At 43.4% G+C, this 23,172-nt stretch overlaps 1 protein-coding gene and 2 long non-coding RNA genes across 3 annotated transcripts; all 3 read left to right on the top strand.

The window, feature by feature from the left end:
* Positions 1–2,643: 2,643 nt before the first annotated feature.
* LOC307249873 lies at positions 2,644–7,487 on the top strand. The gene is made up of 2 exons (XR_013844851.1): positions 2,644–2,763; positions 7,388–7,487. It is a non-coding gene; the product is annotated as an uncharacterized lncRNA (long non-coding RNA).
* A 2,903-nt stretch (positions 7,488–10,390) lies between these two features.
* On the top strand, positions 10,391–12,909 carry LOC307249189 (uncharacterized protein; the record flags this gene model as incomplete). Its single annotated transcript, XM_080025828.1, has 2 exons — positions 10,391–10,453; positions 11,745–12,909. The coding sequence occupies 2 exons, from the start codon at positions 10,391–10,393 to the stop codon at positions 12,720–12,722; spliced, it is 1,041 nt and encodes a 346-aa protein (XP_079881954.1). The 3' UTR covers positions 12,723–12,909.
* A 3,285-nt stretch (positions 12,910–16,194) lies between these two features.
* Positions 16,195–22,072, top strand: LOC307249678. Its single transcript, XR_013844846.1, has 2 exons — positions 16,195–16,678; positions 21,973–22,072. It is a non-coding gene; the product is annotated as an uncharacterized lncRNA (long non-coding RNA).
* The last annotated feature ends 1,100 nt before the right edge of the window (positions 22,073–23,172 follow it).

The following is a 23,172-nucleotide window of genomic DNA, read 5'->3' on the forward strand; positions in this document are numbered from 1 at the left end:
ACAACCCCGTCCTTCAGTGGCTATTCCAGCTGCAGAAGACTACTGCAAGATGCTGAAAAAAGCTTGGAGTGCTCCTAGCCAAGCACCTCAGTTTAATGCAGGCTGCAGGAGGATGGCTAAGGCACGATACCCGTCGGAGACAGGACTGGGTGATATGCCTCCGGTGGAGAAGGAGATGGCAGCCTTAACCTCTCTCAGCCCAGAGAAGGTCACAGCTGACCCACGGTGTCCACGAAAGGAGTGCGACAAGATGAACCGCTTGGTTTGCAGGACCTACAATGCAGCTGCTCGTGCAGCTTGTGCAGGAAATGCTTTGGCTATCCTACTGGCAACTATCAGGAAGACTGTTAGCACAGCTGACCGCGACACCAGGAACTTGGTAGATGCGGCCTTATCCACCCATTCCCAGCTCACCCGGGATGTGGGGGCGGCTATGTCATCAGCCATGATGACCCGCAGGCAGATCTGGCTGGCTCAAACGAACTTCCCAGCGAATATTAAGAGTGAGCTCACCAATATGCCAATGGAGCCGGGCTCAATGTTTCATTCAGACTCCCAGAATGTGCTGAAGAAGGCTGAACAAAGTGCACGTGCCAGGGAGAGTGTGCAACGCACGTTCACTCACCCTGGGAGGACAGGGCAGCGACCTACTGGCCGGAAGCAACCACATCAGACTGCTGAGGGCCGTCGAGTTCCTTGGGTGCGTGACGGATGTCAGAGCCTGGGCAACCAGGGCTACAGCGGTGCTAAAGTAAGGCCACTGCAGCAGGGGTTTCAGTCCCACTCAACATCAAGAGGGGCTCCCCAAAAGAGACGTCCCCCGAGGGGCCAAAGGCCCCGGCAGGGTCGTTAATAGGATTGGTGGGACAGCCGCCGGGGCAGCTGGGAGCAGAAAGTTAGTCCTTTCAACTCGGGTGTTTCTAATCTGCATAAAGATATATCTCTTTATATACAGTTATGGAAACGCTCTAACCACTACACCACAAGTCTTTTTACCGCTTATTTTTGTACAGTATGTAAAATATTTTTTAGATTGGTCACAGTTAAACAGGGAATGTGTGTGTTTGTGTGTCTGTGTCTGTGTCTGTTTGTGTGTGTGTGTGTGAGTGTCTGTGTGTATCTGTGTGTGCATGTGTGTGTGTGTGTGAGTGTGAATATGGGGGCGGGACCTGATAAGCCTTTGGCTTCTTCCGTCTCCCTTCGGACAACACAAAGTATGATGTATGAATATTTGCAAGAGAAAATTGTGTATTGCGTGGAATTGTCCGAAAGAATAATAAATAAATAAATAAATGTGAGTGTGTGCATGTGTGTGTGTGTGTGTGTGTGTGTGTGAGAATGTGAATGTGAATGTGAGTGTGTGCATGTGTGTGTGTGTGTGTGAGTGCATGTGTGTGTGTTGTGTGTGTGTCTGGTGAGAAAGTACATTTCTAGCCTTGCTACCAAACGTCATAATGCATTTTTGAATTTTTTTTTTTTTTTTCACAATTTCATATTTCCACTATTTTCATGTTGTATCATGTATTGCAGCTACCTCTGTCTGTTGCCTTATATTTTACCTGTTATAAGACTTACTGTTAACGTTTATAATATCATTTTATACTCATTAAAAACCTGTAAAAAAATTTATTCAATCAACATCTCATACGTTCATAATAAAGTGCCTTGGTCTTATCATCCTGCCTCCTCTGAGATTTATTTTAAAATGTTTTGGAAAGAAATCAAATAATTTTTTAGATTTCTGTCTATTTATCTTCCATTACATGTCTTCTTTCATACTAGTATAAATCAAAAGGTCCAACATGTACATTCAGGTGTTTATTTGACTAAACCTTGTCTGTTTGCGTCTGTATATTTCTCCTATACAACCATCTTTAACGGACATTATCTCAACATTAGTTTTTATTTTTCCAATACTCTGAACCAAAAAATCTCAACTTCTAAAGCACTTACATCAACTAAACTTTCCATGATCATTCTCAGCACTATTCTGAAGGTTATTACAGAAGGATTTGTTCATATGTTGTTCACTGTCTGATTTATGAGACATTTTCTTCTTACAAACATGCAGACAATGCATACAAACTATATGTTTCTAGGCCTATGTTATGGTAGGCTATGTGTGTGTGTGTGTGTGTGTGTGTGTGTGTGTGTGTGTGTGTGTGTGTGTGTGTGTGTGTGTTTACTAACTCTGTATTAGTCTGTGTGTGTGTAGGTGTGTGTGTGTGTGTGTGTGTGTGTGTGTGTGTGTGTGTGTGTGTGTGTGTGTGTGTTTGTGTGTGTGTGTGTGTTTACTAGCTCTCCCCACCAGAGTGCGCTGTTGCATATCACACAGCAGCGATGTCTGGAGATGTGTTTACTGACCGGCTCTACTGTGGGGAAAAACTGATAGTTGAAGACATTTTTTAGGGTTTTTTTATGAAAAAAGGCCGTATCCAAATATTTTCTGTAAAAACGTAGGACACAAATATGTTGTAAAAATGAAATAAAGATTTTAACTCTTCAAGCCAAATTGACCCATAATTGGTTGGATATTCAAAGTTTCATGATATCTATAAGTTAAAATGTTACCCCGTTCACCTGCAGTGTCTCGACTTTGACCACTGGGTGGTAGTAATGCGCTCAGCGTCTACACTGACGGAAGTCTATATGGAGGAGAAGAAGCATCTGGTTAGGATCTGCGCATGCGCGATATTTTCTCACAACATTGGAAGACTCAGCAGACAACACAAGCCTCTTCACCGTCTCGTCTTTATTTATCAGGTTGGTAATGTTTCTAAACCTCACCGTGATTGTTGTAGTTTGTTAATGAATGTTGAGAGATCGTTTTAGTTTAAGGTAATATAGTGAAATGAACGGAGTTTGTCTTACTTTCACGAAAGTGTAGCTGCAAAGAAACAAACATGGCGCCGACTCCCGCGTTTACTGTTTACTGTTAAGGCTCTTTCCCGCTACATTGTACCGTCAACTCGCCTCTGGTACAGGTACTGTTGTATAGGTCGTTTTCTATCACAAGATAGGGGTCGTTATTATCTTTCAAACTCCCAGCAGGACATGTAGCCTACAGTATTAGCCTCAGCTTGTCTTACACACAGCAGAGTCGAGCGCAGCATAGCTTTAGCCTAGCCTAGCCTAGCTTTCCCACCTCATTGTATAACGTTACTTCCCCCGGGCCGAAATACACTCATAAACTCTGGGAAATGAAGCGTGGGGGTTTGGATTGGGCAGCGGACCTTATTACCAACTAGATTATCGTTCAAACTTCCAGCAGGACATGTAGCTTACAGTATTAGCCTCAGCTTGTCTTACACACAGCACAGTCTCAGAGCTACACCGCCCATATCTGGAGTGAACTTTTACTAAAGGCTCCTGCTCCTCCAAAACGTTATCACTAAAATAAATGTATCTATCGTATTAGTGTGCATGTTAAGGTGCGAACACGTGCGTAATGCAGCTAAAATGTTGCTTGATCATTTTGTGTCAAAAATGGTTGTACGCGCTTAACGTGCCTAGTCTACCTACCGATATTGTATTTCCCCTAATCAACCATGGCTGCGATCAGACCCGACACAATAGCGTGCATGTGTTACGGGTCCCAGGTGGGGACGCCCGTGAACAGATTATATATAACTGAAAGACAGGAAAATAACGCTGAAACGGGAAACGTGGTTTGTTTCTTTTAAATCTCCATCAGTTATCTTTTATTCATTCAACATGTAGCTTCACTCAAGGTCACTGTAACTTCACATTGTCCACACATTTCAAAGCCAGTATCATATCACTGTATATGTTGTCTATTTAGACATTTAAAATGTTCTTCAAAACTACATTCAAAACACACCTTTTCACACAGTGTTATTTCATCTCTCTTGTCTCTGCACCTTTAATGCTCTTAAAACCCTTAAAACCCATTAAGTTTTTATTGGACTAGTATTCTAACAGTGCCTTGTAAATATTAACAATATTGAACATTTACCTTACATTTAAACATACACATTTTCTTATTAACTTCAACTACTTCTCTTAACCCGTTTTTAACAACAATCAATAAACCTTTTTTAACACTTTACAAACGTCAGGAAGAAAGCCACGTGTGGTGCACTTGGTAGAGACGAGCGTGGCTCACTACTGGCTTAAAGCTACTAGCTTAAAAGTGGGACCTGAAACGGCGCCGCCGCTACAAATACATTCATCTCCATAGTCACACTCCACCAACACACAACACCACACACTCTCCAATCACTAACATCGATCCGCTCCACATTCAAAACACACCACCCACCTGAAAGACAGGAAAATAACGCTGAAACGGGAAACGTGGTTTGTTTCTTTTAAATCTCCATCAGTTATGAGGAGCATCCGGGGACCCCGGCAAACCACAATACCACGGCGCCTCCTACTGGCGGGATAGTGTAATTGAACATATAAAACAAGATCGCCTCCGCAGAAAACAAAGTGTCCCAACATAAAACGGTGCAATATACAAAAATGTAACATACACAAATGGACACACTTTAGTGGGCATCACACATGTCCGCACAAAAACAACAACAACACGGCCAACAACTGTGCCAAAAGACAAACTGAACAGCACAAATAGCCTAGCATTAAAACAGCATTGCATATTCACGGCAGCTACATAACAAACACAGTTACAGCAGCATCGGTGCACGGCGGCACAACATAAAGCCAAGTAGCCAATTAGCCTACCTGGCTGTGACAGGGGTACTTGTTGTGAAAGTCCCCCGGACATAGCCGTCATGTTTGGGTTCATAATATGAGGCGCTAGCCGCCCGCACACAACAGGGTGAGTTAACTAATGCTATACGGCGCTAACTTGTTTTATCGGCTTAAGCACAGCCGCACATATTCACTGAATTAACCAGGAAGTCCATTCTCCTGGTTTACTCTCCCCACGTCTTCTATTCCCGAGCTGCTGTCATACAGCACCGGCTCGGCTGCCTGCAATACATTTTCCTCCTCGGTGTCTCTCATCAGCCTCTGTGTACAGTACACTGTTCTCCGACCGTGCCAATGTATGTGACGTTGGGTCAAGCCCAACGCTGATTGGCCAACGCGGCTAATCGTCAGGCGTAGGAGCAACAAAAGTTAAATTTTTTGAACTCGGCGCATAGCTGCGTAGGCAGGAAAGGAATGTATCATGTCAAGATTCACTGGAAAGGCATTATCTTTTGTAAAAAAAAAAAGTATAGAAATAATTAGTCAGAGCTGCAAATTATCTGACACCCTTTCAATATCTAATAGATAATGTATCATTTGTATTGTGATCACTCATTCATAATAAAGTGTTACTGTTAAAACATGTATTGTGTTACTTACTGTCACTGTTTGCTTCGTGTAGTAAAGGATTACTTGAAACTCACATTTTCATAGTCAGGATATTGGACTAGTTTTCTGACCGATCTACATGCATTGACTTATACGTTTTTTAATTCAACCCTTTATCTCTCTGAAGATTTCTTATAAAACAGTATAATTACATTTTAAAAAGACCAAAACCATACTTAAAAATAAAGCAGTTTATTCATAGCCAGTGAAATGGAAATATAAAGTGTACATATCAAACAGAAGCAAAGCCATAACTTGTATGTAACTGTCCAGTTGTTGCTGTTGGGCCCTGAAGAAGACCACCTGTCCCACCCAGTGAACAGTCTCCTCTGATGGAACAGATAGTGTGGTCCGTCAGGTCAGTCATATCTGTAAAACATGAAACATTCAATGTTATATCATGTAGCCTAGCTGAAATATACATCATACATCTGTAGTTATGGCAAAGCTACAAACTAATGAAAATATATTTTTTCTTCGATTATTAAATAAGATAGGCTACTAATAAGTTCAGTATAGCCCTTGCTCAAGAAGCAACAAGTTCTGAGTGATACTGTGTGCTTTTTGAAATATAATTGACAGGAAACAAACAGCAGCAGAGGCAACTTACAGTAGGCTATTCTTCCTGTCTATTATAGTGTACATAAACACTGGAGATGTAGTAGGCCTACTGCTGCATGTACCACGACTGCTTGCATAACTACACACTGTCAACAACAAACAAATACTATTCAGTTTCCAACACACCGTAAAAGTGCAAAGAACACACCAAACCGACTGCTGACTTTCCTTAAGCTCTGTGCTTGCGCGGGACGTAATGTCTCCATAACAGCATGCGGCGCTAATCTGTATTGTGGCCCGAAAAAATACGGAAGCCGGAAATGATTGGACGGCTCTCTAGACCATAAACATAGATAGAAATACGTATTTATATTTATGGACCATAAAGAGCACCATTTTTAGCAGAGAGTGTTGAGCATGGTGTCGAGCAGTCAACAAGGGTTGATGCATGTGAGTACTCGCTGAACGAAACAAACAAACACATTAAAACGATGGCTAACTGTTGTTAGCAGTTTGTGCTACCCGCCTCACTTCCGGGCTTCACTGATTCGCTAGCCCTCCACAAATCAAATTGCTCCAACTGAAAGACTGCCCGCCGCTCAAAAGAAGCCCGACGACATCTACGACGACCGATTTCATGGCACACACCAAACAGATTCGTGTCCCCGCCCCCTCGAAACTCTACGACAGCGATTATCGGGCCGGTGTGTCCTGGCCTTTAGAGCTCACTCAAAGCACAAATAAACAACTGCACTTCAGAAAAACAAGCCCAAGATATGTGACCCCCAGTAAAAGTAACTTGTTTATTTCAAATTCTTTATGGGGAATAACTGATAGGGCTCTTCTCTCTCAACATTTACAAAAGTGGATTGAGCAGCACTGGCTGTCACAATGGACTAGAGAATCAGCAGCACAGGCTCTCACAATGGACTAGAGAATCCTCCTTTGCAGTGAGTGAGTGTTAAACTGCTTTTAGCCACAGTGCCCCTCACTCCTGGAACAGCCTACAACATCAAATAAAAATAAATACACTCATAACTGTTAACCAATTTAAATGTATTATTTTGAATAAGTCCCACTCCACTTGTAACTGTTCTAATCAGGCTATTGTTCTGCTTCATTCAATTGATCTGAATGTTTTAATTGTTGTTGTCTCTTTGTCAGCTTGTTTTGTATTTTAATTGTGTTTCTGTAATTAACTGGACGTCATTGTAAAAGAGGGTCACCCCTCAATTGGTCTTTCGAGGTTAAATAAAGGAAAATGAAATGAAATGAAAATGCTGTTGGTTGTTGCCTCTGTAGTTGATTCTGTAATGTTAAAGGTTTGTTCCCCCTGCAACACTGCTGATCACTGAATGACGTTGATGGTTGATTTAAGAACGTTGTTCACTACCTAGCAGCACATGCTATCAAACAGAGCTAGCACACTAGTTGGTTTAGCTTACATTAGCTAATCATTGTCACCTTTTCTTTACAGGTCCGTGGTCTGACCAAACGTCTGTGAGCTCGACACACAAACACCGTCTCTGGTTACTATCTGCTGCCACCGAGGAAGAAGCATGAGTTCTCCACAAACGGTGACTATACAGTTTATGTTACTATGGTGATATTATGACGTTTCTTCTGTTTTTACCCGTTAAAAGTGTTTCTTTATGGGGGAGTTGTTCCTCAGCCTCGTGGGTCTAAGGACCAAGGTGTCGTATTACTGTCTGTACGGATCGTAAGCCCACTGACGCACATTACTGTCTGTCTGCAATATCGGGCTACATAAATACAACCGATTAGAATAGAGTTATTTCTGCTGAAACTGAATCAATCTGTTAAGGGGTCGGACTAGATACGTTGTTTGTCCTCATTCCCCCTTTCCAGCATGTGGAATGTGTGTCTATTTTTTTTCTTTTTCTGCTATATTTTTATTTATTCGTGTTCTACTATTTTACTTTGCTTTTATTGTTAATCAATCAATCAAAACGTGGAGCGACCTTTGAGCACAGGAAGTTGACGAGCAGTTCACGCTACACAGCTGTCTGCCTTGTAATGGCGTCTTGCGTGCGTCGCTGTGGTTTGCAGACTACGTGACTGATTGGTTACAGGGGGTCACACACTACAAGATCTTTGACCAGGACGCACCGCAGTGAAGTCAGTGTGAAGTTGGATATTAATATTCAACAAACATTCATCAGGCCGCAGGAGGATGGTTAGCAGGGTTGCCAGATCTCACAAGAGAAACATGTAACTGGGCCTATAAAAACTAGCTAAAAAAATAATATCCCTGATAGGGATGGCCATTTAGAATTTTTTCTTTAACCGGTTAACCACCAGAATTAACGGTTATTAACCGGTTAACCTTTAAGATTTAATGTACCCTAAAATAGTGAAATAAATGAAGCATTATAGCAGGGCTCCCGACCTTTTTTTGTTCCAAGGACCTCTATATTAATTTAAAAACAATTCAGGGACCAGTAGCCAATTTAAATGCCTACATGTTGACATTCACACGGCACCTTGTCTGTTGTGAGAAGAGGTGTAGTATGCGAATGTAGGAGCAGAAAGTGAAATAAGTGACTGAAAAGGCCGGGACATTTACACACACACACAGGCTTAGGGGATAGCCTACCGAAACCCGGTGCTAAGTAGTGCAGAGCACGGGGCAACATTTTGAAAGACCGTAATATTGATAAGCTCCGATGTTATCAGTAGGCTACACTTTTGTTTATGACGGATTTTCGCTGTTGATCCTGGCACACAATCATGGCTGACCTGTGTCTGTGCAGGGGCACTCACTGCCTGTCTGTCACTCCCTCACACACTCATGAGACGGTGATAGATGCAGGACAGCATCCACCTCAAGAAGGCTAATGCTAGCGCTATGTTAAGCTAGCGGGAGCCCACGCTGTTAATTAAATTATACAAACATATGACACGGGAGCGTTGTGACCATAAGTTGTGACTGGGAGCGTAACATGGACCTATTGTAAAGTTGAGCCGCGTAGCCTACACTACTCGTTTCATTCTTTACCGACAGTTGGCATTCTTACATCCGGTTTAGCGATATCAAAATAAGAGTCCGGATTTCAGAGAAATTAAGATATATATATTTTTTTTAACCATTTAACCTTTAGTATTAACCGGTTAAAGATCTTCTTAACGGTTAACGGTTAACCAGTTAACCATGGACATCCCTAATCCCTGATCATTTCTACCCAAACAGAGCTGATCAGTTAATATGATTTGATTTATGTTGTATTTCAACAATTCCAAAAAAATACCGCAACTTGCAACATTTAATAAAGTAGAACAAAAACCAACTGGCCAACAAAAACATTCTGTATGATAGCTTATACATTATCATATGGTGACACAGCAGAAGTGTATCATGCAAATATTAGGCAACTAGATTCAAGATTCAAGATTCAAGATACTTTATTTTGTCATTGTACCAAAACAACGAAATTTTGTTTACAGTTATACCCCCCCAAGAGACATTGAGTGACAGTAAACAAACATGGGAGACGGGGGGGAAACACTGAAGAGTCGGCAGCGTGCGCTGCGCCCCCTGAAGTAGGAAGGATAAAAAGAACATCGGGAAAGACAGGTTAAAAAAATGCTTCTCTCACACTAGCTCCTTGGTAGGTGCAAGTGTGTGATTAGTACAAAAACCACCTTGGCATAGTAAGCAACAACAAGATAACGCCACAGACAAATAGACACGTCGATAAGCACAAAGGAATGGGTAGGGTTCATGGGACGGTAGGTGTCACAACCCAGGCGCTAGGGGGCGTACGCAGGCGCCCCGCCCGCAGCTGTCTGCGCTGCGACGGGAGGGAGAGGGGGAGGATTCAGGAAGGCTTGAGAGGTCAGGATGTGTGTGCTATGTGTTTACGTGTGTGTGTGTTCCATGAAACTATCTCTGTCCAGACGTAGTGGGAGTCTGCCGGCGTCAGTTGTTATGAGACAGTCCGTGGAGACGACCTCGTGGCCCGGTCACAGATAGAGTTCACAGGAGAGTAGGTGAAGGGAGTGTGGGGGTAGAGCGTCTCTCCACATAAACATCCCGGAGAGAGAAGAGATAACACCGCCACCAAGGACGGTGTAGGGAGCCGAATCGTGAGATTGTGATTTGTTTTGGTTGAGACTAGGCGCTGGAATGGCCTGTCTTAAGAGTCACTGGTATCCGAATTATCCGCCAACATCCTGTGGCCTAAATCCAAGTGCTTGCGGCCCGTTAATGGCATCCCTGATCGAATCCACTTTCCGAATAAGTCCAGGAATCACTTCCAGCTTGCGATTCACCTCACTTATCACTTGAGTCTGTGCATTAACGGCCCGGCACAAACCCTCAAATACGGGCAGCTTTGCTATGGCCTGATTTGCTGCCAACGCCTTATTACCGTTGCGGTAAATCAGGAATCCGCCAACTCCAATCAGCAGGAACCCTGATACCAGAAGCCCAATAGTGTAGATATCTTCGGCGTCCTCAATGGAGAGTATTGCTAGACACATCTGGTTCCAGCCACTCCACCCGTTCCAGGTGTATCCAACAGTAAAGGTTCCATCAGGACAAGCGGCATCACCTTTGCCACCTTTTCTCGTTGAGAAAATTTGTTCAATTGCAGAAAGACCCCAGTTGATCAGATCCATAATTTAGTTTTTCGGAGGAAAATGCACAGAGAGGCTCAGGATCGACAGAGACAACACAGGACAGAGAGCAGAGCAGCATAGATAAGGGTCGGGAGGGAAGAGAAATGCGACCGCCTTCCTTCAGAGCTAGACTAGAAACTATTCATTATCAAAATTAAAAGCAAGGCAATAAAAGTTTAAATGGATTGACAGACGACGCAATGGCGGACAAAGTGTTATAAGGAAACAAATACATTATTTCTGATTGGTTGACTATGTGTTGGAGGCTGGCCGTGGCTTGCCCTTGACGTCTCTCCAAGCTGGTCTTCCGGTGGCAGGTGTAACTTGAGAAGGGCCGTTGCTAAGGTAGTCTGTTGTTCTTTTGCAGTCAGGGGAGTCGAATTGAACGGCATTGTCAGCTGATCAGCTTAAGCCCCTTTTCCTGTAACGACTGCCCCCTTTTTGTTGTAACGCACCAAACTGGAGGTGTTGAGGAAGTTTTAAATATTGAGAAATGCCTGTTGAATCTACAAAGGGTTAAACAGGTTTGAAGTTAGAGAAAGCTGGAAAGCATCTGTGGGAAAGCAGGGAGTGGAATTAACAATTTAACTTAATATCATGATATCATTTCTAATGGGGAGAAGAATAAAAATGATTCTTGATACTTCTGTTATTGATAGATATCTTTTTATGTCTATTGGCAATTGTCAAGACTTGTCAAGCTCCCTATTTTCTGGTGTCATCTTTTTTTTTCTCCCTGTTTACTGTTTTATTTTGCTAAACATTGTCTTGTCCTGTCCGTGTCCCTTCTGTGTGATGACTGGCCCCACCCTAATGTGAGTGACCTGTGTCTCCGATGTATTTGAGTATTAAAGTCCTTGTCTTCTATTGATTTAATTTTATTTTATTCCAGACACAGAGAAAAACGGTCCATAATACAATACAAAAACAGTAAAAAGACAAACAACAATAAAAAAATACTAAAAAAGACTCCAGCTGTCAGTTCCACACTACACAAAGAGTGTTCAGATATTAGCATATAGGCTAAAGCGCCAATGGTTCATTAGTTGTAAATTCCTAAGGATCCTCATCCCTACTGCCGACCCTGACTGCACATCTCTGCCTCACTCATACTCTGTCTTTGTATTTCTGTCTGTCTGTCGCTACAGAAACAAAAAGGAACAAAGAAACCTAAACCTCACCGCTGTCAACAGTGTAAGAAAGAGTTCATATCGAGAGCGGCCTTAACGATTCATCAGAGAATCCACACTGGAGAGAAGCCGTACAGCTGTGACCAATGTGGGAACACCTTCACTACATCAGGACACCTCAAACGCCACCAACGTATTCACACTGGAGAGAAGTCGTACAGCTGTGACCAATGTGGGAACACCTTCGCTACATCAGGAAGCCTCAAAGTCCACCAACGTATTCACACTGGAGAGAAGCCGTACAGCTGTGACCAGTGTGGGGAAACCTTCGCTACAGCAGGAAGCCTCAAACGCCACCAACGTATTCACACTGGAGAGAAGCCGTACAGCTGTGACCAATGTGGGAACACCTTCGCTAGATCAGGAAGCCTCAAAATCCACCAACGTATTCACACTGGAGAGAAGTCGTACAGCTGTGACCAATGTGGGAACACCTTCACTACATCAGGACACCTCAAACGCCACCAACGTATTCACACTGGAGAGAAGTTGTACAGCTGTGACCAATGTGGGAACACCTTTGCTACATCAGGAAGCCTCAAAGTCCACCAACGTATTCACACTGGAGAGAAGTCGTACAGCTGTGACCAGTGTGGGGAAACCTTCGCTAGATCAGGATACCTCAAACGCCACCAACGTATTCACACTGGAGAGAAGCCGTACAGCTGTGAGGACTGTGGCCAGAGATTCACCGATCAAAGTTCTTACAATAGTCACAGAAACATTCACACAAAGGAAAAAATCTACCCATGTCAGGAATGTGGGAAAGTCTTCAGTTCCTCCTGCTCATTCCGGCAACATGAGCGTATCCACACTGGAGTCAAACCACACCAATGTCAACACTGTGACAAACGGTTCTCCTCATCTTCTGATCTCTCACGGCATGAGAGAATTCACACAGGACACAAACCGTACTTTTGTGACAAATGTATGAAAAGCTTCACCTCAAACTCCTACCTGAAGAAGCACAAGTGTGTATAAACTATCAGTTATTATCAGAGTTATTAAGGCATCAGCAAACAATGATATACTGTTTCTGTTTGTCATAGATCAAAACATGTAGGAGAGAGAAGCATTTTTTCTCAGCATATGATGTGTGAATATATCATGTAATAAATGCAGAGCCCTGTTTTCATGTGAAATTCCACCTATCAATGAGGATAAAAAGATTCTGTTGTAGAACCTCATTCATCTGACTAAACCCATTTCCAAGAGTTTATCTGACCCCATCAGAATAATTATTTTACATTTTGTTGAGGTCTTTCTTGTCAATGTTATGATAGTTATGTAGTTTTTGAAATGTTTTAACCGCTCTATCTATCTATCTATCTATCTATCTATCTATCTATCTATCTATCTATCTATCTATCTATCTATCTATCTATCTATCTATCTATCTCAGTTTGCATACAGGGCGAACAGGTCCACAGACGATGCCATCCCCTCACCCTCCACACTGCCCTCTCCCTATAGAACATTATTCTATTACATGAACAGTATCCTGTTTCACTAGTTATTTGTATTGCTGATCTATTTCGACCTCCCTCAGACCGTCTCTACGGTCTAAACCGTGAATGATACCCTCCATTCTACCTATCTTTCGAGACCATAATATCAACAGAGTCGTATGACCGACCTTCAGAGGCGGGGCTCGGAGTGCATTTAGTATCCGGGGGAGCACGCCTCTTCCTCTTTGCCTTTCTCGCCTCATCTGAGAGACCGGTAAGTTGTGTTTGAAAATTTAGGAAGCTAGTAATCCGTCACATTATTGTGCAGGTGCCTTGTGTCCCTGAGGATTGTTAAACTGGTTTTCCTGTGATTACAGTTTGTAACTATTGGTGCACCGAAAGGTGTCCAGTAGTTTGTAGCACATGGTGTTTGATTGTTGTTGATTGTTAACACCTGTTGCTTCTCCCCTTAGCCTGCAAGGAAAAAGCAGTGTTGGGGCGAAATACACTTTTTGTTAAATACTAAGAATAAGTACAACAAACAAAGCCTTGCCTGCCGGCGTTAGAAGTGCTTTATTTATATATTTTCCTCGTACGTCCCAAGAGTGGTGATTCGTACTATTTCAGAGTTGATTTTGATTTTGATGGTCAACTTAATTTTCCCTGAAAACGGTTTTCTTTATTTATTCCCCATTGTAGGGAAAAAGAAGAAAGAAAAAGAAAATAGAGAGAAGAAGAAAAGGAAAAGAAAAGAGAGCTGTTAATCAACTTAAAGGTTCCCTTAACCTCTGTGCGCAGAAGGCCGGGTTCCTTTAGTTGTCCACCATTGTACGTCCACATACATATTGTGGGTGAATTTAATTAAATAGAATGAAAATAATAAAGGGAAAAAGCAGCTTAACTAAGAGGCTGTTAATCAAATTAAAGGTTCCCTTAACCTCTGTGCGCAGAAGGTCGGGTTCCTTTAGTTGTCCCCCAGTGTACGTCCGCGTACACATTGGGGTGAAATTGGGCACTATGGCCCCCCAGACATGCCGTTTCTGTGGAGCGACCATGGAGCCCCGTGACGGTCACAGAGAGTGTCCCCCATGCTTGGGCAGGGCTCACCTCTTGGAGGATGTGGAGTCAACTTCAATTTTTTATTCCCGGTAAAGGGTTTTTACTGGGAGTTTTTTCTCAGCCGAGCGAATGGTCTAAGGGCAGGGTGTCATATTGTATCATATTGTATCATATATCATATTGTATGAAATGTAAAGCCCACCGAGGCAAATTTATTTGTGATTTTTGGCTATACAAATAAAACTGATTTGATTTTTGATTTGGAGTCCCCATGCCCAGCTGCATTGGACCTACCGCTGGACGAGAGGTCTCGGAGGGCTTGGTTAGGAGAACACCCCCCCGGTGCTGCGGCAGGTGCTCCTTCTCCCACCGATGGTAGGATTCAGGACCGCCACTCTAAGAGCAGCCACTCACGCAAACGCCAACGTGAGCATTCCCATGGCCGTAGTAAAAGACGAGCCTCAAGAGGGGCTCTGCAGCCAGAAGGTCCAGGCCCCACCCCAGTGGCGGCGGCAGGACGGGAGGATATACAGCTGCAAATTGTGTCTGCCATTCGTGGCCTGACAGACAGGTTGGGCAGAATTGAAACTCGCTCTCAGAGTGAAGCTATCTCTGAGACTCGCACCTCTGGTCGAACATCCCCCGCACATATGTCATCGTACCAGGAGCCAGGAGCCAACCACCCGGACTCTATATCCCTCTATGCCCGGGGTTCCCTTTTCGCAGAAGAGGGACAACCGGAGTTTGCTGCAGAGCCACACGGCCTCAGCTCATCCCATCCAGAGGGATCTGCTTCTGCAGATGAGTGTTCGGAAGAGCCGGGTCAAGATAGTGTGTTCTCAAGGGTCCTGAGTGCTGCCAAGATCCTGGGACTTGACACCCCAGTGGAAGTCCCAAGTCAGACAGAGGGGGTCTGGGCTGGCATTCCACAACCCCGTCCTTCAGTGGCTATTCCAGCAGCAGAAGACTACTGCAAGATGCTGAAAAAAGCTTGGAGTACTCCTAGCCAAGCACCTCAGTTTAATACAGGCTGCAGGAGGATGGCTAAGGCACGATACCCGCTGGAGACAGGACTGGGTGAGATGCCTCCGGTGGAGAAGGAGATGGCAGCCTTAACCTCTCTCAGCCCAGAGAAGGTCACAGCTGACCCACGGTGTCCACGAAAGGAGTGCGACAAGACGGACCGCTTGGTTTGCAGGACCTACAATGCAGCTGCTCGTGCAGCTTGTGCAGGAAATGCTTTGGCTATCCTACTGGCAACTATCAGGAAGACTGTTAGCACAGCTGACCGCGACACCAGGAACTTGGTAGATGCGGCCTTATCCACCCATTCCCAGCTCACCCGGGATGTGGGGGCGGCTATGTTATCAGCCATGATGACCCGCAGGCAGATCTGGCTGGCTCAAACGAACCTCCCAGCGAATATTAAGAGCGAGCTCACCACTATGCCAGTGGAGCCGGGCTCAATGTTTCATTCAGACTCCCAGAATGTGCTGAAGAAGGCTGAACAAACTGCACGTGCCAGGGAGAGTGTGCAACGCACGTTCACTCACCCTGGGAGGACAGGGCAGCGACCTACTGGCCGGCAGCAACCATATCAGACTGCTGAGGGCCGTCGAGTTCCTTGGGTGCGTGACGGACGTCAGAGCCTGGGCAACCAGGGCTACAGCGGTGCTAAAGTAAGGCCACTGCAGCAGGGGTTTCAGTCCCACTCAACATCAAGAGGGGCTCCCCAAAAGAGACGTCCCCCGAGGGGCCAAAGGCCCTGGCATAGTCGTGAACAGGATTGGTGGGAGAGCCGCCGGGACAGCTGGGAGCAGAAAGTTAGTCCTTTCAACTCGGGTGTTTCTAATCTGCATAAAGATATATCTCTTTATATACAGTTATGGAAACGCTCTAACCACTAAACCACGAGTCTTTTCACCGCTTATTTTTATACAGTATGTAAAATATTTTTTAGATTGGTCACAGTTAAACAGGGAATGTGTGTGTTTGTGTGTCTGTGTCTCTGTGTGTGTGTGTGTGTGTGTGTGTGTGTGTGTGTGTGTGTGTGTGTGTGTGTGTGTGTGTGTGTGTGTGTGTGTGTGTGTGTGTGTGTGTGTGTGTGTGTGTGTGTGTGTGTGTGTGTGTGTGTGTGTGTGTGTGTGTGTGTGTGTGTGTGTGTGTGTGTGTGTGAGTGTCTGTGTGTGCATGTGTGTGTGTGTGAGTGTGCATGTGAGTGTGAGTGTGTGCATGTGCCCCGTTCAACTGCAGTGTCTCGACTTTGACCACTGGGTGGTAGTAATGCGCTTAGCGTCTACACTGACGGAAGTCTATATGGAGGAGAAGAAGCATCTGGTTAGGATCTGCGCATGCGCGATATTTTCTCACAACATTGGAAGACTCAGCAGACAACACAAGCCTCTTCACCGTCTCGTCTTTATTTATCAGGTTGGTAATGTTTCTAAACCTCACCGTGATTGTTTTAGTTTGTTAATGAATGTTGAGAGATCGTTTTAGTTTAAGGTAATATAGTGAAATGAGCGGAGTTTGTCTTACTATCACGAAAGTGTAGCTGCAAAGAAACAAACATGGCGCCGACTCCCGCGTTTACTGTTTACTGTTAAGGCTCTTTCCCGCTACATTGTACCGTCAACTCGCCTCTGGTACTGTTGTATAGGTCGTTTTCTATCACAAGATAGGGGTCGTTATTATCTTTCAAACTCCCAGCAGGACATGTAGCTTACAGTATTAGCCTCAGCTTGTCTTACACACAGCAGAGTCGAGCGCAGCATAGCTTTAGCCTAGCCTAGCTTTCCCACCTCATTGTATAACGTTACTTCCCCCGGGCCGAAATACACTCATAAACTCTGGGAAATGAAGCGTGGGGGTTTGGATTGGGCAGCGGACCTTATTACCAACTAGATTATCGTTCAAACTTCCAGCAGGACATGTAGCTTACAGTATTAGCCTCAGCTTGTCTTACACACAGCACAGTCTCAGAGCTACACAGCCCATATCTGGAGTGATCTTTTACTAAAGGCTCCTGCTCCTGCTCCTCCAAACGTTATCACTAAAATAAATGTATCTATCGTATTAGTGTGCATGTTACGAATCCCGAGTCATGGCGCCCGTGGACAGATGTTTAGATAACTGAATTATCAGTAAACCATGATGACACGACATAACTGGTATGTTATAAAATAAACAATTTCATGTGAACTAATTTCACTCTTTCCTCAAAGAAAATATTACTTTATTTCTGTGAAGTAACTCAAATTATTCTAAACTGTTAAAATTAAAAGTTTGTAATTTGTGTATTGGGGTTTGATGCTAGTGTTTGTACTCTGAGCATATTCTGAGTGACAGTGTGTGTTATCTCAATGAGGCTGGTTCATAGTGTTTGCTGCAGTGAGCCTATTTGCAGGTGAAGTGAACTGTTCAGCTCCAGTGACTGTTGGTAGTGCAGACTGTAGTTAGAGTTTTGCACATTGAGCTACAGTTGTGCCCACTGGGTTAGCAATCGAAAAAAAAAACTGTAAGCAATTCTAATTTAAAAGAGCAAGAAATATACACAAATGCATATAGGTTTATCTTAGACCCTGTTTCCACCTGGCATTAATATGTGGTTTTTAGGATCCGATCGCGCTAACTACAGGTGGAAACACGCTCAATGCGCATTGAATGCGCATTGAAATTATCCACATTCGGAGGTGGTTTGAGACCACTTATCCACATACCCAATAACAGTGGAAACGCGTATGCGCATCTCATACACATTAGGCCCCGCCCACTCAACTGCGGCGAGTGACTGGGCGGAAACGCGTACTCATTCACGCGACAATTCACGTCATAAAAGCGCACCGTTGCAGGTAAACAGACAACAGAAAACAGAAAACATTGAAGATGGAGGCCCAATCCCAAATGCCTCCCTAGGCACTCCCACTCCGTGAGTGAGTGTCACTCGCTGTGGAGTCACCCTCGCGGCTGTGGAGTGCCACTCGATCATTAAGGGCGAGGGTATAACAACGGTGCGGCTTTGGCAAGCCCTCGCCTTTGTCAGACAGAAACAGGAAGAAACCTAGAGACACTTTGTTAAGTCTTTATTTCTCGCCCTAAAATAAAATTCCACCACATTCATATTTGACCTGAAACACTCTTTACATTCATATATAGGCTACGCATGTGAGAGTAAAATGTAGTATTGAATAAAAACAAACTCACTCCCATGCTTTTTTGGCTGCATAATTTATTTGTTGTTAAACATTTTCTAACTGCATATTCTTAATTTTACCAGCTCAGTCTGTAGTGGAGAAAACAGGTGGGTGTTTGATCCGCTGTTTAATTATCCTTTTAGTTAACATGCACAGCAGCATACAAAACCAGGGAAAAGAACAATAGTCTGCTAAAGCATGTATTCCACTTGTCATGATACGTTAATCTGCCATTACGACCGACGAATCGCGGCAGTTAATTAGCGTGCATAAATTATAATGCACTGCAAGGGTAGTCATAAATAAGAAAAGTCATGCGCTCCAGGTGACTGACGTCACCGCCGCTATTACTACCCCTCATCGGCTTTAAATAACAGTAACACAAATCTTACTAACAATTTAAGGAAACAATAATCACTGTCCCTTATTAACTTGTGGGCATTTTCTTCATCTGCTTCGTTTTATCTTTTATCCGCGGTCCTGAAAATACTCTAACGGTAGACAAGTGGCATAATCAAATCAACAAGTGTAAAACAACATGTTCGTTCCGATATTGTAGGCTACCCTCCGGTTCCGTCATTTAGGGCTATGCATAAAAATAATCAATCAAATGTCTGTTTGAGGTAAGAGAACGTTTCATTTATAATTCGGGAAACAAACTCCATGGAACTCTCATTTGTAAGTTGGCTCTTCCATTCCGGACATAATTGATTGGCGGACACCTGTGTCAAATGTAGGGCTGAGCCAACATCGATGCAGACTCGGTGATCGAGGGCTTTATAACCCACTTACACTCGAGGCTCGGTGGTGTGGGACGACACTCAATATGGCGTGCCCTCCCCGCGAACGCGCAAACGGAGGGATAGTGGATAGGGTTAGGGTGTAGGGGGTGGATCTAGATTGGGCCGGAGTGTCGTGGATGGTCAACACTTCTTCTTCTTCTTTTATTTCCGGCAGACTAGGCAAGGGCGGGGCACTGCTGCCCCCGCCGGTTAAAAACAACAGTATAAGCGGAAATGATGTACGAGCTGATTTTCATACAGCGCGGGGAATTCGAATCCGGATCGCAAACGCGCATAGAAGACGCATTGTTAAGGCCAGGTGTGAACAAGCATATTACATTTACATATAACGATCGGATTCCTCAGAACCACATATTAATGCCAGGTGGAAACAGGGTCTTAAAGGCAGACTATGCAATATTTTAATGAAAATATAAATTATAGTCACACAAAAATAATCCTTCTCAACAGTTCTGCCCCACTAGAATATGTGTTGGTGTGTTTATCTGCACAGTCTTCCTCTCTCTGACAAATTCTACTATGTAAAATACAACCACAGTGCAGAAGCCTCTCCACTTCCTTGACTTGGATTAGCTTTGGTTAGCTCACTGACTAACAAACTGATATGTACTGTTTGTCAAATTAGAAAGTAGTGTCCTCTCTCTCTCCACCGAACGTCGGCGCATGCTCACGCGCCTCGTTCGCTCTGTAATAGTAAAAAAGAATAATAATAATATCGGAGCTTTCAGTCCGATGTCCGATACGCAGATTTCGGACATAACGGACCCGATACCGATACTGGATCGGATCGGCCTCATCCCTAGAATTTACATATTTTCAATTAGCCTACTCAGGAACTTCAGCTTGCTTGTCTTAACCCGTTTTTAAACTGTATACAGTAGGGCTGATCCCGAATGCCATTTTTCAGGCTTCGAATATTCGTTGGTTTTTCCGAGCGAATATTTGAATATTCGTTCCAGAAAAACACACCATCAAAAACAACATTAAAAAAAAATTAAAAATAAAAATTATTTAAAAAAAAATTATTAAAAAAAAAGAAAGAAAACGTTAATAATCCCTATATACTCCCTGGAACAGATTTTGACAGTATCTGCATATTTTGTTGAATTTTACCGCGCACGGAGGTGAAGTAATGGATGCGCTATGACACTTAGTTATGTAATATCCTCCTAAATGAGCAATACTACTATTACTACTACAATATTACTAACTTTTATATCCAAATATAAAATTATTTGCAGTACTAGCTTCTTGCAAAAACAAATGTTGAAAAAAAAAAAAATTATAAAAAAGAAAAAAAAACGAAGCTCCCAGTATTCGAATAATTCGGGCCAGCCCTAGTATACAGTGCTTCACAAAATCAATACACGTTTAAACACTATACAAAAAGTCAAGGAGTGAGCCTCAAACGTTCCAAACACTATCCCCATGTCCGGTGGACATGGGGATATTAAAACAGGCTTCAGTGTCAGTAAACCATAACCGACAGTGTGAGCTAAAGAATGAAAAATAACAAGCAGGCATATGCTGGACTGAAACTTACTGTTTAAGAAATATATCGTTAATCCATCTATCATATTAGTGCAGATACACAAAGCCCCCAAGCTGCCCAGTCACAGCAGATGCCATTGCGTCCGAGCTCCTGACCACAAGCGTCTGGAGTCCCAGCAAGCCCCTAAATACCTTGGTGTGCGTCTGGATCGGACACTGTCCTTCAAACAACACCTCGAAGATGTCCGGGCAAAGACAACAGCAAGGGTTGTGCTGATCCGTTGCCTTGCTGGCACAACCTGGGGAGCCACTGCTAAGAGACTACGGGTATCAACCCAAGCCCTGGTCTTCTCAGCAGCAGAGTACTGTGCCCCAGTCTGGAGCAGAAGTCCACATGCTAAAAAGGTGGATGTGGCTATCAACAACGCCCTCCGGATCATCACAAACAGATTTGTGTCCCCGCCCCCTCGAAACTCTACGACGGCGATTATCGGGCCGGTGTGTCCTGGCCTTTAGAGCTCACTCAAAGCACAAATAAACAACAGCACTTCAGAAAAACAAGCCCAAGATATGTGACCCCCAGTAAAAGTAACTTGTTTATTTCAAATTCTTTATGGGGAATGGCTGATAGGGCTCTTCTCTCTCAACATTTACAAAAGAGGATTCAGCAGCACTGGCTGTCACAATGGACTAGAGAATCCTCCTTTGCAGTGAGTGAGTGTTAAACTGCTTTTAGCCACAGTGCCCCTCACTCCTGGAACAGCCTGCAACATCAAATAAAAATAAATACACTCATAACTGTTAACCAATTTAAATGTATTATTTTGAATCAGTCCCACTCCACTTGTAACTGTTTTAATCAGGCTATTGTTCTGCTTCATTCAATTGATCTGAATGTTTTAATTGTTGTTGTCTCTTTGTCAGCTTGTTTTGTATTTTCATTGTGTATCTGTAATTAACTCGACGTCACTGTAAAAGAGGGTCACCCCTCAATTGATCTTTCGAGGTTAAATAAAGGAAAATGAAATGAAATGATAATGCTGTTGGTTGTTGCCTCTGTAGTTGATTCTGTAATGTTAAAGGTTTGTTCCCCCTGCAACACTGCTGATCACTGAATGACGTTGATGGTTGATTTAAGAACGTTGTTCACTACCTAGCAGCACATGCTATCAAACAGAGCTAGCACACTAGTTGGTTTAGCTTACATTAGCTAATCATTGTCACCTTTTCTTTACAGGTCCGTGGTCTGACCAAACGTCTGTGAGCTCGACACACAAACACCGTCTCTGGTTACTATCTGCTGCCACCGAGGAAGAAGCATGAGTTCTCCACAAACGGTGACTATACAGTTTATGTTACTATGGTGATATTATGACGTTTCTTCTGTTTTTACCTGTTAAAAGTGTTTCTTTATGGGGGAGTTGTTCCTCAGCCTCGTGGGTCTAAGGACCAAGGTTTCGTATTACTGTCTGTACGGATCGTAAGCCCACTGACGCACATTACTGTCTGTCTGCGATATCGGGCTACATAAATACAACTGATTAGAATAGAGTTATTTCTGCTGAAACTGAATCAATCTGTTAAGGGGTAGGACTAGATACGTTGTTTGTCCTCATTCCCCCTTTCCAGCATGTGGAATGTGTGTCTATTCTTTTTCTTTTTCTGCTATATTTTTATTTATTCGTGTTCTACTATTTTACTTTGCTTTTATTGTTAATCTATCAATCAAAACGTGGAGCGACCTTTGAGCACAGGAAGTTGACGAGCAGTTCACGCTACACAGCTGTCTGCCTTGTAATGGCGTCTTGCGTGCGTCGCTGTGGTTTGCAGACTACGTGACTGATTGGTTACAGGGGGTCACACACTACAAGATCTTTGACCAGGACGCACCGCAGTGAAGTCAGTGTGAAGTTGGATATTAATATTCAACAAACATTCATCAGGCCGCAGGGGGATGGTTAGCAGGGTTGCCAGATCTCACAAGAGAAACATGTAACTGGGCCTATAAAAACTATCTAAAAAAATAATATCTCTGATCATTTCTACCCAAACAGAGCTGATCAGTTAATATGATTTGATTTATGTTGTATTTCAACAATTCCAAAAAAATACCGCAACTTGCAACATTTCTCTTTTTACATCTAATAAAGTAGAACAAAAACCAACTGGCCAACAAAAACATTCTGTATGATAGCTTATACATTATCATATGGTGACACAGCAGAAGTGTATCATGCAAACATTAGGCAACTATTCATTATCAAAATTAAAAGCAAGGCAGTAAAAGTTTAAATGGATTGACAGACAACGCAATGGGGGACAAAGTGTTATAAGGAAACAAATACATTATTTCTGATTGGTTGACTATGTGTTGGAGGCTGGCCGTGGCTTGCCCTTGACGTCTCTCCAAGCTGGTCTTCCGGTGGCAGGTGTAACT

This window comes from Ammodytes marinus (genome assembly GCF_949987685.1).
Source record: "Ammodytes marinus genome assembly, chromosome: 4".
In the NCBI taxonomy this organism is placed as follows: domain Eukaryota; kingdom Metazoa; phylum Chordata; class Actinopteri; order Uranoscopiformes; family Ammodytidae; genus Ammodytes; species Ammodytes marinus.